The sequence below is a fragment of the Salmo salar genome, chromosome 04 (assembly GCF_965601325.2).
Source record: "Salmo salar chromosome 04, fSalSal1, whole genome shotgun sequence".
In the NCBI taxonomy this organism is placed as follows: domain Eukaryota; kingdom Metazoa; phylum Chordata; class Actinopteri; order Salmoniformes; family Salmonidae; genus Salmo; species Salmo salar.
In genome coordinates this window covers 80,240,800-80,256,145 of record NC_138294.1, presented here as the reverse complement: position 1 = coordinate 80,256,145, position 15,346 = coordinate 80,240,800, and the positions used below count along the sequence as shown (strand labels likewise).

The 15,346-nt window shown below is 51.4% G+C and overlaps 1 protein-coding gene across 1 annotated transcript in view; it reads left to right on the top strand.

Moving 5' to 3' along the window:
- Nucleotides 1-15,346, top strand: part of LOC106603820 (folliculin-interacting protein 1) — a 72,216-nt gene that overhangs the window by 12,284 nt on the left and 44,586 nt on the right. The window contains exon 2 of the mRNA XM_045716265.2: nucleotides 9,393-9,522. Coding sequence (XP_045572221.2) covers nucleotides 9,393-9,522 — 130 coding nt within the window. The remainder of the gene's footprint in view (nucleotides 1-9,392; nucleotides 9,523-15,346) is intronic.

Genomic DNA, 15,346 nt, shown 5'->3' with positions numbered 1-15,346 from the left:
GTCAGAAACAGACTCCATGAGGGTGGTATGAGTGCCCGACGTCCACAGGTGGGGGTTGTGCTTACAGCCCAACACCGTGCAGGATGTTTGGCATTTGCCAGTGAAAACCAAGATTGGTAAATTCGCCACTGGCGCCCTGTGCTCTTCACAGATGAAAGCAGGTTCACACTGAACACGTGACAGACGTGACAGAGTCTGGAGACGCCGTGGAGAACGTTCTGCTGCCTGCAACATCCTCCAGCATGACCGGTTTGGCGGTGGGTCAGTCATGGTGTGGGGTGGCATTTCTTTGGGGGGCCGCACAGCCCTCCATGTGCTCGCCAGAGGTAGCCTGACTGCCATTAGGTACCGAGATGAGATCCTCAGACCCCTTCTGAGACCATATGCTGGTGCGGTTGGCCCTGGGTTCCTCCTAATGCAAGACAATGCTAGACCTCATGTGGCTGGAGTGTGTCAGCAGTTCCTGCAAGAGGAAGGCATTGATGCTATGGACTGGCCCGCCCGTTCCCCAGACCTGAATCCAATTGAGCACTTTTGGGACATCATGTCTCGCTCCATCCACCAACGCCACGTTGCACCACAGACTGTCCAGGAGTTGGCGGATGCTTTAGTCCAGGTCAGGGAGGAGATCCCTCAGGAGACCATCCGCCACCTCATCAGGAGCATGCCCAGGCGTTGTAGGGAGGTCATACAGGCACGTGGAGGCCACACACACTACTGAGCCTCATTTTGACTTGTTTTAAGGACATTACATCAAAGTTGGATCAGCCTGTAGTGTGGTTTTCCACTTTAATTTTGAGTGTGACTCCAAATCCAGACCTCCATGGGTTGATAAATTGGATTTCCATTGATTATTTTTGTGTGATTTTGTTGCCGGCACATTCAACTATGTAAAGAAAAAAGTATTTAATAAGATTATTTCTTTCATTCAGATCTAGGATGTGTTGTTTAAGTGTTCCCTTTATTTTTTTGAGCAGTGTATAAATCATGCATTCCCTGGATATGTTAGCTTACTTGTTTATTCATAGGCTGTACCATCTGTTGTCTGCCTTGGCACAAAGACACTAACTGTCCCTTTACAATAAATGTCCTTAAAAAATGGTTTATCCTTAATGAGCAAAATAGTTCATCATCATTTATTCATATTACTTTAATAAAATATTTCAGTTGTGTATATTACATTGGTTTTATTTGATGACTATTTAATTTCAAGGCATCTCATCATAGAGCTGCTGTCTGACAAAATCACTATTTTAGTAGTTCTTCAAAGTAAATAAGGCATACTTTTATGATCGCTGAGTGCCTACTATCAATCACTTAGATCATTTATTTTCAGTTAGAGATACCTCTTGGTCATGCATTCTTCTGTCTCTCTCCGTGTCTGCCCCACACTAACATAACATAGCAGGCGTTAAAGAAACGCACAAACCGGACAAGTAGGTGCGCAATGGATTATGTTCATTGTAGTTAATGACCATGTTTTCTGCACTAAACTATGTAGAATATTGGCCTGTTGGAAACTACAACTCCTAACTACATCGCACAGTTCGGGCTTGATCTGATTTATCTCTAGAAAAAATGGCACAATGTGCGCATTGAGCTCAGAGAAAAAAACTGAACGAAATGGAATTCAAATAATTGATCCGACATGGGTCAGTTAGTTGTAAAAAAAGAGAAACTCAATAACAATTTTCAGTTCTCGCTCAGCACTATAACATAGAATAACTTTATTTTCCCCAGAGAGAATGTTAGTTTGGCAAGTCTGATAAGATTCAAAAAGCACTGGAGGTTGGTGGCACCTTAATTGGGGAGGATGGGATCATGGTGATGGCTGGAGCGGAATAAGTGGAATGGTATCAACTACATCAAACACATGGCTTCCATGTTTTTGGTCCCATTTGCTCCGTTCCATCCATTATTATGAGCCGTCCTCTCCTCTGCAGCCTCCACTGGTGTAAAGTAAACACATTACACAACATTCTTACACACACTCACGATGGAGCATGATCCACTCAGTCATAGACACACAGACCTTGGGTTTAGGATTTCCTCTGGATTCCTATCCGTTGAACAATCAGTGGTTGAACATGGTTGGCCTGGAGAAGTGGATGTGATGTCATCCACACACACTCATGGATCATGTGACTCATTAGATCATGTGAGTGTGGAATGCAGAAGTGAGTGCTCACCTGGCTGAAACCAAGGAAACACAACAGGTTGTCAGTCAGGTGTCTGTGAGCCAGCTAAGGTAGGGCTGTTGAAAGAAACGGTTTAGTAGTATCCAGTCATTCCTGTTGTCAAAGAAAGTAAACAGACGTTGATTTGAACATTTGAAGCCCGTGTGTGTGTTTAGCATCTTCTGGCTTCTCTGGGGTTGTGAGAGAATGGAGAGAGGATTCCCACTTCTTCCAGTGCCCTCTGACCCCTGCCCCAGAGAGAGGGGTTTCACATCTTGACACTCAAGGGGTCACACAGACACACACACTCGGAATGGGGTGAGTGAGGTGAAAGGCTCTTTTCCCTGACTTTTTAATTTGTAGTAGGGGTCAGTGTTGTTAATGTACCACAATACTCTACCAACGAGACCAAAACAGTACCACAACAAAGAAACAGGTGTATTTGTTGCCATAGTCACAGAATGGTACTTGAACTCAGCTACTGCTCTGTTCAATCTTTTTGATTTCAATATCGTGACATTAGATTTTTTTAAGACAACCATGTATTAATGAATCAATTATACAATCGTACAATCAATGTGACTTTTACCAATCTAACTACAAAACAACAATGCTAGTGGTTTATTTGAATGGAAAATCTCTTGATAAACTGGGTAAGTCAATACAGGTGGATGCATATTATTCGTTTGGAGTGTGGTGCATGCATTGAGTTATTGAGCTTGTTTCGGCTAATTTTATGGGGCAACAGATTACAAACAATCCCTTCCATTTAGGATTTATTTTATTGGCAACAGTTAGGAGGATATATAATTTTATTGTACTGATCAACATTTGCATAGAAGCAGTCTCTTCAAACTTTATCCTCTGAATCACGTGAGACATAATTGACAGAAGTACTGAACGTAACAAATTCTAGTACCGAACAGTTGTATTCATTTTTTTATAACGAAAAAGTACCAACGTTTCGGTGTACCGTGCAAAACTAGTAGACTGTGTGTTGCCCACAGATCCAGTTACTGTGTTGGAGTGGACAATGACGAGGGGTAAGCAGGTGTACTCTTTCACCCACAAGAAAGCATGATAAGGCTATTCTAGCCAACTGTGTCCTAAAGCAGGGTTTAATTTTCAGCCCAGAGTGTTATAATATAGCCTAGCTGGCTCGGTTCACCAGAATACTGCACTGGAAAAGTACCCACTGTGGATTCAAAAACGACCCCCACCTCAGACATAGAAAAAGTGTCACGGGCTTAGTTTTTGTCTTGAAAGCACCTTTATGTTACATAGATAATCAACCTATGTCAAATCATAACGTCAATGATCTTCAGGTCGGAAAGTCAGAGCTCCAGAAAGATGCCTGAGTTTCCCACTTGGAATTCCGAGGTGGATGACCGTTCAAAATGTTTTTTTCCCAATCGGAGCTTGTTTTTTTCCCCCAAGTTCCCAGTTGTCTTGAACGCTCGGAAGTCTGATATTTCCAAGTTCCCAGTTTTGAACGACATAAGTACACATTCACACAGTGTGTGCCAATGGCCTGAGTAGCTTGTGCCAGTCCGGTGGGAGGGAGGGCTGTTTGAGGTCACAGTGAGGAGGACAGATTATTCCCTGTGAAGTCCTCCAGTGGATGGCTCTGCCGGTTTCTTTCTTCAGCTTCAGAGGGGGACAAGACGCCCGACCAGTGGGCTGTGCCTGGATGCCTTTGTCCAGCACAGTGCAAAGATCACCTGACTGTCTCATGTTGTGTGCATTTAGTTAGGTGCTATTCTTAGCCACGCTCTGGGGGAGTGTAGGGGAAAGACTGGCAGACGCACAATGATGCCCAGGTACCCAGTAATATTTACCCAGCTTGATGCTTTTTGTGTGCATAATTGTTGTTGGGTTTTTGTGATACTGTTTTAGGCTTTGACTGTGTTGGATTTGAATGTGGTTAGAATTCCTAACTGGATTGTATTTTCAGCTTCACAGAGCGCTGCAGAGTGTGTGTTGTGCTTTGATCTACTAGTTGTTCAGCTGCGTTGCTATAGATTTACACAATTGAAGGGGGGGACATTACTACTAGAGGAGGCCAACGGCTTGCTATAATTGAGCCAATGACTATCCATTTAAAACCACGTCTTGGAAGAAGTGTGTGTGTGTATATATATTATTTATTTTTCCCAGCGGTCACTGCTGCTAAATTAATATAAGGGAAACACTGGTGTAAATCTGCTGCTGTGTTATGCAATTTAATGTGGTGGAGATTTGGTTCTCTGACGGCTTAGAGTTGCTTCTCTATTTGTAACCAGTGTTTACCGCCTTTTAGTCAAAGGCTGTCTGTCTTCTGTCATTTTTAGGGAGTTTACTTTGGCACTGCAAGGCCCCGGCACCTCACACATTGCTTATTTGTAGCTCTGATTGATAGACTTGGTCTATAAGGAATTTGTTGTTGTTATTACAAAGGCTAAATAGTAGTACATTTCAAACAATCACAAACTAGGGAGAGATAGAGAAACACTTGTATGCTTTGAGAGATGGCTACTACAAGGAAATGAATATGTTGTTTATACAGTAGGCCTTCTGTGTAGGCTCTTTTTATAGGCTCAGTCCTAATTGAGGTCAGTGCTGCTGTATGTAACAGTCTTGTAGTCATGTGCTGATGGTTTTATGAATGGCTCTGCTGATGTCTGACTGTCACAGGGTCTGTTTCCTTGTTTCTCTCTCTCTCTGTCTTTCTGTCCCTGGTTAAATGATACAAAGTTCATCAACTGCTCCACTTTCTTGTCTGCTGACTACGGTTCTGATAAGATAGAGGGCTGATTTGACTCAATTGAGTATCCTAGCTGCAGAAATGATTTGCAAAGCTCATTTTGAATGTTTTGTTTTTGTGGTGTGTACTGTTTAAGCTGAATCGTATTACTCCCTAGGTTATATGAGAAGATGGTTATCATAGCAGCATGCTGAGCAGTAATAATGTGGTCTGGAAACATTGACAGGGGCTCTAGGCTGGTGGGACTATGATTGGATCTCATAATGTAGGCTGTACAGTATTTACGTCACACTGCCTAAAACTGTAGGCCATAGTGAGACTAGTTGAATATGAATAGCCTAATGTGTGTTGGTGACAAATCTGTTCTTCATCCGTCAGTGAATACCTCATGCATGCTTCAGAGCGGACATCATTGATGACTTAGTTGTCTGGGGGGGGGATAGGTTTCTGAACAGATGGAGCTATGGAAAACCTGGGCTGTCTCAGGGTGCGTCCCAAATCGGACCCCCCCAGAGCAGAGCAGAGGTCAAAAGTAGTGCACTATAAAGGGAATAGCGTGCCATTTGGGACGAAGGCAGAGTGTTTGACAAGGTATTCTGCTATGCTCTCTACAATTGGGATGGGAGTATTCTTGGCCTGCCTTAAAATGCTGATTCACCCCAGGGTAGGCCTCATGGACAAGGCTGGAACTCTGACGTACTTTACTGAGTCCAAGGATGATGACTATGATGTACCATCTGCTTTCTAGCCTTCATTTCTTGAATCTTGTTTTTCGTTTACATCCTCGATCAGTGCTGTCATTGAGTGAAGGTTTGATGATGGGCACATAGAGTGGACATTGAACCCAGATAATTGTGAGGACCCTGACACTGAATCAATTTTGAATAATATACAGCCATTATGTGTTAGGCTAATGTGATACCAATTATCAAACAATTTTGAAATTAGCATTCAGCAATGGAGAATTTGATTAAAAGTTCCTTAAATGTATTTAGAAAAAAACTTTTTACATCAGCAGATGTCACAAAGTGCTTATACAAAAACCAAGCCTAAAACCCCAGAGAGCAAGCGATGTAGGTGCGTGGTGGCTAGGAAAAACTCCCTAGAAAGGCAGGAACCTAGGAAGAAACCTAGAGTGGAACCAGGCTCTGAGGGGTGGCCAGTCCCCTTCTGGCTGTGCCTGGTGGAGATTATAACAGTACATGACCATTTAAGGCTAGATCATTCTTCAAGATGTTCAAACGCTCATAAATGACCAGCAGTGTCAAATAATAGTCACAGTGGTTATGAAGGGTGCAACAGGTCAGCACCTCAGGAGTAAATGTCAGTTGGCTTTTCATAGCCGAGCATTCAGAGGTCGAGACAGCAGGTGCGGTAGAGCGAGAGAGAGGGTCGAAACAGCAGGTCCGGGATAAGGTAGCAGGTCCGGTGAACAGAAACTTTATCAGCAGTAGGAGCAGGTGGACTGAGGACTGGGACAGCCAGGAGTTGTCAGGCCAGGTAGTCCTGAGGCAGGGTCTTAGGGCTCAGGTCCTCCGGGAGGGGAGAGAGATGGGAGAATTAGAGGGAGCATACTTAAGATCCCACAGGACACCGGATAAGACAGGAGAACAACACCAGTTAGGACAGACAGACCCAAGCCCCCCGGCACATAAACTGTTGCAGCATAGATTCTGGGGACTGAGATGGGGGCGTTAGACTCGGGGCTTGAGAAGAACTAATTCCCTCCCAAAGTGAATGGCTAACCCTTTAGGAATATTGGTAATACTCTACTGTCACCAGTGTTTGGTAAACAGCAGGTCACACAACACACACTGGTAGCCCTGACCAGTACACATCCCTGGCCCTGACAGACCACAGTGACATAGAGAACAACAAATACCCGTAGGCTGTGACTGAGCTGTTCTCACTCCCTCTCAATAGCCTACCCTTCACCCCGTCATCCCCCCACAAATTTGAACAGTAGCCTTTAACCTCTCTAGGGTCGGCGGGACGAAATCATCCCACCTACGTAACAGCCAGTGGAATCCCGTGGCGCGATATTCAAATACCTTAGTAATGCTATTACTTCAATTTCTCAAACATATGACTATTTTACACCATTTTAAAGACTCTCGTTAATCTAACCACACTGTCCGATTTCAAAAAGGCTTTACAACGAAAGCAAAACATTAGATTATGTCAGCAGAGTACCCAGCCAGAAATAATCAGACACCCATTTTTCAAGCTAGCATATAATGTCACATAAACCCAAACCACAGCTAAATGCAGCACTAACCTTTGATGATCTTCATCAGATGACACTCCTAGGACATTATGTTATACAATACATGCATGTTTTGTTCAATCAAGTTCATATTTATATCAAAAACCAGCTTTTTACATTAGCATGTGACGTTCAGAACTAGCATACCCACCGCAAACTTCCGGTGAATTTACTAAATTACTCACGATAAACGTTCACAAAAAACATAACAATTATTTTAAGAATTATAGATACAGAACTCCTTTATGCAATCGCTATGTCCGATTTTTAAAATAGCTTTTCGGCAAAAGCACATTTTGCAATATTCTGAGTAGATAGCTCGCCATCACGGGCTAGCTATTTTGACACCCACCAAGTTTGGCACTCACCAAACTCAGATTTACTATAAGAAAAATTGGATTACCTTTGCTGTTCTTCGTCAGAATGCACTCCCAGGACTTCTACTTCAATAACAAATGTTGTTTTGGTTCAAAATAATCCATAGTTATGTTCATAAATCCTCTGTTTTGTTCGTGCGTTCAAGACACTATCCGAAGGGTAACGAAGGGTGACGCGCCCGGCGCGTATCGTGACAAAAAATTTCTAAATATTCCATTATCGTACTTCGAAGCATGTCAACCGCTGTTTAAAATGAATTTTTATGCGATTTTTCTCGTAAAAAAAAATATAATATTCCGACCGGGAAACCCTGTTTTCGTTCAAAGACTGAAAATCTAAAATGGACTCTTCACGTGCACGCCGTCTCATTGTTCTCAGATCAACCACTTACCAAATGCGCTACTGTTTTTCAGCCATGGCCTGCAAAGTCATCATTCAACGTTTTGCCGCCTTCTGAGAGCCTATGGGAGCCGTAGGAAGTGTCACTTTACAGCAGAGATCCTCAGTTTTCAATAAAGAGAGTGTAGAAGGCCAAGAAATGGTCAGATAGTGCACTTCCTGTACAGAATCTTCTCAGGTTTTTGCCTGCCATATGAGTTCTGTTATACTCACAGACACCATTCAAACAGTTTTAGAAACTTTAGGGTGTTTTCTATCCAAATCAAACAATTATATGCATATTCTAGTTTCTGGGCAGTAGTAATAACCAGATTAAATCGGGTACGTGTTTTTTATCCGGCCGTGCAAATACTGCCCCCTACCCTAGAGAGGTTAAGAGGACCCCTTCTCACATCCCTCCAATAAACAGCTAGAAATAGACATATACACGCTGCTTCCCATCCCTCAGAATGTAGAGAAATGTTCCTCTGTCTCGTCCGTCTTTTATGGCCTTCCAAGCCAAACAGGAGGCTGGTGACGTGGTGGAGGCTGGTGGGTGGCCATAGCTGTCTCTGTTCCCCCTGTGGTGGAGGCTGGTGGGTGGCCATAGCTGTCTCTGTTCCCCCTGTGGTGGAGGCTGGTGGGTGGCCATAGCTGTCTCTGTTCCCCCCTGTGGTGGAGGCTGGTGGGTGGCCATAGCTGTCTCTGTTCCCCCCTGTGGTGGAGGCTGGTCGGTGGCCATAGCTGTCTCTGTTCCCCCCTGTGGTGGAGGCTGGTGGGTGGCCATAGCTGTCTCTGTTCAACACCTGTGGTGGAGGCTGGTGGGTGGCCATAGCTGTCTCTGTTCAACACCTGTGGTGGAGGCTGGTGGGTGGCCATAGCTGTCTCTGTTCAACACCTGTGGTGGAGGCTGGTGGGTGGCCATAGCGGCCTCTGTTCCCCCCTGTGGTGGAGGCTGGTGGGTGGCCATAGCTGTTTCTGTACCCCCCTGTGGTGGAGGCTGGTGGGTGGCCATAGCTGTCTCTGTACCCCCCTGTGGTGGAGGCTGGTGGGTGGCCATAGCTGTCTCTGCTCCCCATCAGGCAGGCGATGGTATGAGGGACGGAATGGCAGCAATGGTACGACTGTTGGCCTGGCCAGGCCCACCGACCCAAAGGGCTGACGGATTAAGACAGCTTTTTAACCAACTGTCAGTCCATCACTGTCACCTCTCTTTACTTTTTATGATTATTCATACTTTATGTAATCAGACACCAGTTTAGTTTGATGGCTTTTGCTACTCTGACTGTGAGGACAGGTCTGACTCGAATGTCTGTCTGTACATGCTGCTGATGTTTTCAGAGTCCGTTTGATAGTTTTAGTAGAAGGTCTACATTCATTGTAAGTAGTGCCAGCGTGGTCATATGCTTCATGCTTGTGTCCTCTCTCCTCCCTCACTTTCTCTCTCCAGCTGGTCATCCCCACAGCTGGACCCTAGCCAGATCAGATTGATACTGTACCAAGACTGTGAGCGACGGGGGAGAAATGTCCTCTTCGACTCCAGTTCCAAAAAGAGGAGCGCAGAGGAAGCCCCTGCCTCGGTGAGTGACGTGTGGGTGTGTATCTGACTGACTGACGAGGGGTGTTTAATGGGGCAGTACACCACAATGTGGGCTCCTCCTGTGGCTATATTAAAGAGGGCTTGACCGGTTTGAGCTGGAGCTCTGATCTCCAATACTAGTAGCCTCATCTGAGACCTGCCACTGACGTGTAAAGCATTCTCACATGACCGCAGTCTCTGTGACTGACTGCTGATTGACTCCCTCTCTCTCTCTCTCTCTCTCTCTCTCTCTCTCTCTCTCTCTCTCTCTCTCTCACTTCGGCCTTTTTGTCATTGTGCTGTCACGGGTTACTTGCTGCAATCTGCTGTGATGTTGACAACGCCCTTCCGCTTGACCTGTATCACCCATATGTGTCCAAATAGAATGTGTATATTTACTTTGCCCTGTTCTAAATCCTTGTTGTACATGTTTTTATTGTTGTACATGCAATTTGTTTATTGGATAAGGGCCAAAATGAGCCAAGCCTGTCTATTCAACAAGTGTGTACTATGTTTGTCATTGCCAACCAATGCATTCTGCTGCATGGTTAAAGGTGAAGTCTGATCCCTAGCACATTATACTTTATTGCCTGATGATATTGTTTCTCCATAGAGAGAGGGAGGGAGCTAGAGAGGGGAGAGCAAGCCTAGAGAGAGAGGGAGGGAGCTAGAGAGGGGAGAGCAAGCCTAGAGAGAGAGAGCTAGAGAGGGGAGAGCAAGCCTAGAGAGGGGAGAGCAAGCCTAGAGAGGGGAGAGCAAGCCTAGAGAGGGAGGGAGCTAGAGAGGGGAGAGCAAGCCTAGAGAGCGAGGGAGGGAGCTAGAGAGGGGAGATCAAGCCTAGAGAGAGAGGGAGGGAGCTAGAGAGGGGAGAGCAAGCCTAGAGAGAGAGAAGGAGTGAGCTAGAGAAGGGAGAGCAAGCCTAGAGAGAGAGGGAGTGTGCTAGAGAGGGGAGAGCAAGCCTAGAGAGAGAGGGAGTGAGCTAGAGAGGGGAGAGCAAGCCTAGAGAGAGAGGGAGTGAGCTAGAGGGGGGAGAGCAAGCCTAGAGAGAGAGGGAGTGAGCTAGAGAGGGGAGAGCAAGCCTAGAGAGAGAGGGAGTGTGCTAGAGAGGGGAGAGAGAGAGGTAGGGAGAGCGGGGTAGAGGGAGGTAGGGAGAGCGGGGTAGAGGAGGTAGGGAGAGCGGGGTAGAGGGAGGTAGGGTAGGCGGGGTAGAGGGAGGTAGGGTGAGCGGGGTAGGGGGAGGTAGGGTGAGCGGGGTAGAGGGAGGTAGGGTGAGCGGGGTAGGGGGAGGTAGGGTGAGCGGGGTAGAGGGAGGTAGGGTGAGCGGGGTAGAGGGAGGTAGGGGGAGCGGGGTAGAGGGAGGTAGGGAGAGCTGGGTAGAGGGGGGTAGGTAGAGCGGGGTAGAGGGAGGTCGGTAGAGGGAGGTATGGAGAGCGGGGTAGAGGGGGGTAGGGTGAGGGGTAGATCTAGAGGGAGAGCGGGGTAGGGGAAGGTAGGGGGAGCGGGGTAGAGGGAGGTAGGGAGAGTGGGGTAGAGAGAGGTAGGGAGAGCGGGGTAGTGGGAGGTAGGGAGAGCGGGGTAGAGGGAGGTAGGGAGAGTGGGGTAGAGAGAGGTAGGGAGAGCGGGGTAGTGGGAGGTAGGGAGAGCGGGGTAGAGGGAGGTAGGTAGAGGAAGGTAGGGAGAGTGGGGTAGAGGAGGGTAGGGTAGTGGGGTAGAGGGAGGTAGGGAGAGTGGGGTAGAGGGAGGTAGGTAGGGAGAGTGGGGTAGAGGAGGGTAGGGTAGTGGGGTAGAGGGAGGTAGGGAGAGTGGGGTAGAGGGAGGTAGGGAGAGCGGGGTAGAGGGAGGTAGGTAGAGGAAGGTAGGGAGAGTGGGGTAGAGGAGGGTAGGGTAGTGGGGTAGAGGGAGGTAGGGAGAGTGGGGTAGAGGGAGGTAGGGTGAGTGGGGTAGAGGGAGGTAGGGAGAGCGGGGTAGAGGGAGGTAGGGAGAGGGAGGTAGGGAGAGGGAGGTAGGGAGAGCGGGGTAGAGGGAGGTAGGGAGAGGAAGGTAGGGAGAGTGGGGTAGAGGAGGGTAGGGAGAGTGGGGTAGAGGGAGGTAGGGAGAGTGGGGTAGAGGGAGGGAGGGAGGGTGAGTGGGGTAGAGGGAGGTAGGGAGAGTGGGGTAGGGGAGGCGGGGTAGAGGGAGGTAGGTAGAGGGAGGTAGGGAGAGTGGGGTAGAGGAAGGTAGGGAGAGTGGGGTAGAGGGAGGTAGGGAGAGTGGGGTAGAGGGAGGTAGGGAGAGTGGGGTAGAGGGAGGGAGGGTGAGTGGGGTAGAGGGAGGTAGGGAGAGTGGGGTAGGGGGGGCGGGGGAGAGGGAGGTAGGGAGAGCGGGGTAGAGGGAGGTAGGTAGAGGAAGGTAGGGAGAGTGGGGTAGAGGAAGGTAGGGAGAGTGGGGTAGAGGGAGGTAGGGAGAGTGGGGTAGAGGGAGGGAGGGTGAGTGGGGTAGAGGGAGGTAGGGAGAGTGGGGTAGGGGAGGCGGGGTAGAGGGAGGTAGGTAGAGGGAGGTAGGGAGAGTGGGGTAGAGGGAGGTAGGGAGAGTGGGGTAGAGGGAGGTAGGGAGAGGGAGGTAGGGAGAGCGGGGTAGGGGGGCGGGGTAGAGGGAGGTAGGGAGAGCGGGGTAGAGGGAGGTAGGGAGAGGCAGGTAGGGGGGGCGGGGGAGAGGGAGGTAGGGGCGGCGGGGTAGAGGGAGGTAGGGGGAGCGGGGTAGAGGGAGGTAGGGAAAGGGAGGTAGGGGGAGGGAGGTAGGGAAAGGGAGGTAGGGGGGTAGAGGGAGGTAGGGAGAGGGAGGTAGGGGGAGGTAGGGAGAGCGGGGTAGAGAGAGGTAGGGAGAGGGAGGTAGGGGAAGCGGGGTAGGGGGAGCGGGGTAGGGAGAGGGAGGTGGGGAGAGCGGGGTAGAGATAGGTAGGGATAGCGGGGTAGAGATAGGTAGGGAGAGTGGGGTAGAGGGAGGTAGGGAGAGCGGGGTAGAGGGAGGTAGGGAGAGGGAGGTAGGGGGAGCGCGGTAGGGTGAGGGAGGTAGGGGGAGCGGGGTAGGGAGAGGGAGGTGGGGAGAGCGGGGTAGAGATAGGTAGGGAGAGCGGGGTAGAGGGAGGTAGGGAAAGGGAGGTAGGGGGAGGGAGGTAGGGAAAGGGAGGTAGGGGGGTAGAGGGAGGTGGGGAGGTAGGGAGAGCGGGGTAGAGAGAGGTAGGGAGAGGGAGGTAGGGGAAGCGGGGTAGGGGGAGCGGGGTAGGGAGAGGGAGGTGGGGAGAGCGGGGTAGAGATAGGTAGGGATAGCGGGGTAGAGATAGGTAGGGAGAGTGGGGTAGAGGGAGGTAGGGAGAGCGGGGTAGAGGGAGGTAGGGAGAGGGAGGTAGGGGGAGCGGGGTAGGGAGAGGGAGGTAGGGGGAGCGGGGTAGGGAGAGGGAGGTGGGGAGAGCGGGGTAGAGATAGGTAGGGAGAGCGGGGTAGAGGGGGGTAGGGAGAGCGGGGTAGAGGGAGGTAGGGAGAGCGGGGTAGAGGGAGGTAGGGAGAGCGGGGTAGAGGGAGGTAGGGAGAGCGGGGTAGAGGGAGGTAGAGGGAGGTAGGGAGAGCGGGGTAGAGGGAGGTAGAGGGAGGTAGGGAAAGCGGGGTAGAGGGAGGTAGGAGGAGCGGGGTAGAGGGAGGTAGGGGGAGCGGGGTAGAGGGAGGTAGAGGGAGGTAGGGAAAGCGGGGTAGAGGGAGGTAGGGGGAGCGGGGTAGAGGGAGGTAGGGGGAGCGGGTTAGAGGGAGGTAGGGGGAGCGGGGTAGAGATAGGTAGGGAGAGCGGGGTAGAGGGAGGTAGGGAGAGTGGGGTAGAGGGAGGGAGGGTGAGTGGGGTAGAGGGAGGTAGGGAGAGTGGGGTAGGGGAGGCGGGGTAGAGGGAGGTAGGTAGAGGGAGGTAGGGAGAGTGGGGTAGAGGAAGGTAGGGAGAGTGGGGTAGAGGGAGGTAGGGAGAGTGGGGTAGAGGGAGGGAGGGTGAGTGGGGTAGAGGGAGGTAGGGAGAGTGGGGTAGGGGGGGCGGGGGAGAGGGAGGTAGGGAGAGCGGGGTAGAGGGAGGTAGGTAGAGGAAGGTAGGGAGAGTGGGGTAGAGGAAGGTAGGGAGAGTGGGGTAGAGGGAGGTAGGGAGAGTGGGGTAGAGGGAGGGAGGGTGAGTGGGGTAGAGGGAGGTAGGGAGAGTGGGGTAGGGGAGGCGGGGTAGAGGGAGGTAGGTAGAGGGAGGTAGGGAGAGTGGGGTAGAGGGAGGTAGGGAGAGTGGGGTAGAGGGAGGTAGGGAGAGGGAGGTAGGGAGAGCGGGGTAGGGGGGCGGGGTAGAGGGAGGTAGGGAGAGCGGGGTAGAGGGAGGTAGGGAGAGGCAGGTAGGGGGGGCGGGGGAGAGGGAGGTAGGGGCGGCGGGGTAGATGGAGGTAGGGGGAGCGGGGTAGAGGGAGGTAGGGAAAGGGAGGTAGGGGGAGGGAGGTAGGGAAAGGGAGGTAGGGGGGTAGAGGGAGGTAGGGAGAGGGAGGTAGGGGGAGGTAGGGAGAGCGGGGTAGAGAGAGGTAGGGAGAGGGAGGTAGGGGAAGCGGGGTAGGGGGAGCGGGGTAGGGAGAGGGAGGTGGGGAGAGCGGGGTAGAGATAGGTAGGGATAGCGGGGTAGAGATAGGTAGGGAGAGTGGGGTAGAGGGAGGTAGGGAGAGCGGGGTAGAGGGAGGTAGGGAGAGGGAGGTAGGGGGAGCGGGGTAGGGAGAGGGAGGTAGGGGGAGCGGGGTAGGGAGAGGGAGGTGGGGAGAGCGGGGTAGAGATAGGTAGGGAGAGCGGGGTAGAGGGAGGTAGGGAGAGCGGGGTAGAGGGAGGTAGGGAGAGCGGGGTAGAGGGAGGTAGGGAGAGCGGGGTAGAGGGAGGTAGAGGGAGGTAGGGAGAGCGGGGTAGAGGGAGGTAGAGGGAGGTAGGGAAAGCGGGGTAGAGGGAGGTAGGAGGAGCGGGGTAGAGGGAGGTAGGGGGAGCGGGGTAGAGGGAGGTAGGGGGAGCGGGTTAGAGGGAGGTAGGGGGAGCGGGGTAGAGATAGGTAGGGAGAGCGGGGTAGAGGGAGGTAGGGAGAGGGGGGTAGAGGGAGGTAGGGAGAGCGGGGTAGAGGGAGGTAGGGAGAGCGGGGTAGAGGGAGGTAGGGAGAGCGGGGTAGAGGGAGGTAGGGAGAGCGGGGTAGAGGGAGGTAGAGGGAGGTAGGGAGAGCGGGGTAGAGGGAGGTAGAGGGAGGTAGGGAAAGCGGGGTAGAGGGAGGTAGGAGGAGCGGGGTAGAGGGAGGTAGGGGGAGCGGGGTAGAGGGAGGTAGGGGGAGCGGGGTAGAGGGAGGTAGGGGAGCGGGGTAGAGGGAGGTAGGGCAAGCGGGGTAGAGGGAGGTAGGGGGAGCGGGGTAGAGAGAGGTAGGGGGAGCGGGGTAGAGGGAGGTAGGGCGAGCGGGGTAGAGGGAGGTAGGGAGAGGGAGGTGGGGAGAGCGGGGTAGAGATAGGTAGGGATAGCGGGGTAGAGATAGGTAGGGAGAGTGGGGTAGAGGGAGGTAGGGAGAGCGGGGTAGAGGGAGGTAGGGAGAGGGAGGTAGGGGGAGCGGGGTAGGGAGAGGGAGGTAGGGGGAGCGGGGTAGGGAGAGGGAGGTGGGGAGAGCGGGGTAGAGATAGGTAGGGAGAGCGGGGTAGAGGGAGGTAGGGAGAGCGGGGTAGAGGGAGGTAGGGAGAGCGGGGTAGAGGGAGGTAGGGAGAGCGGGGTAGAGGGAGGTAGAGGGAGGTAGGGAGAGCGGGGTAGAGGGAGGTAGAGGGAGGTAGGGAA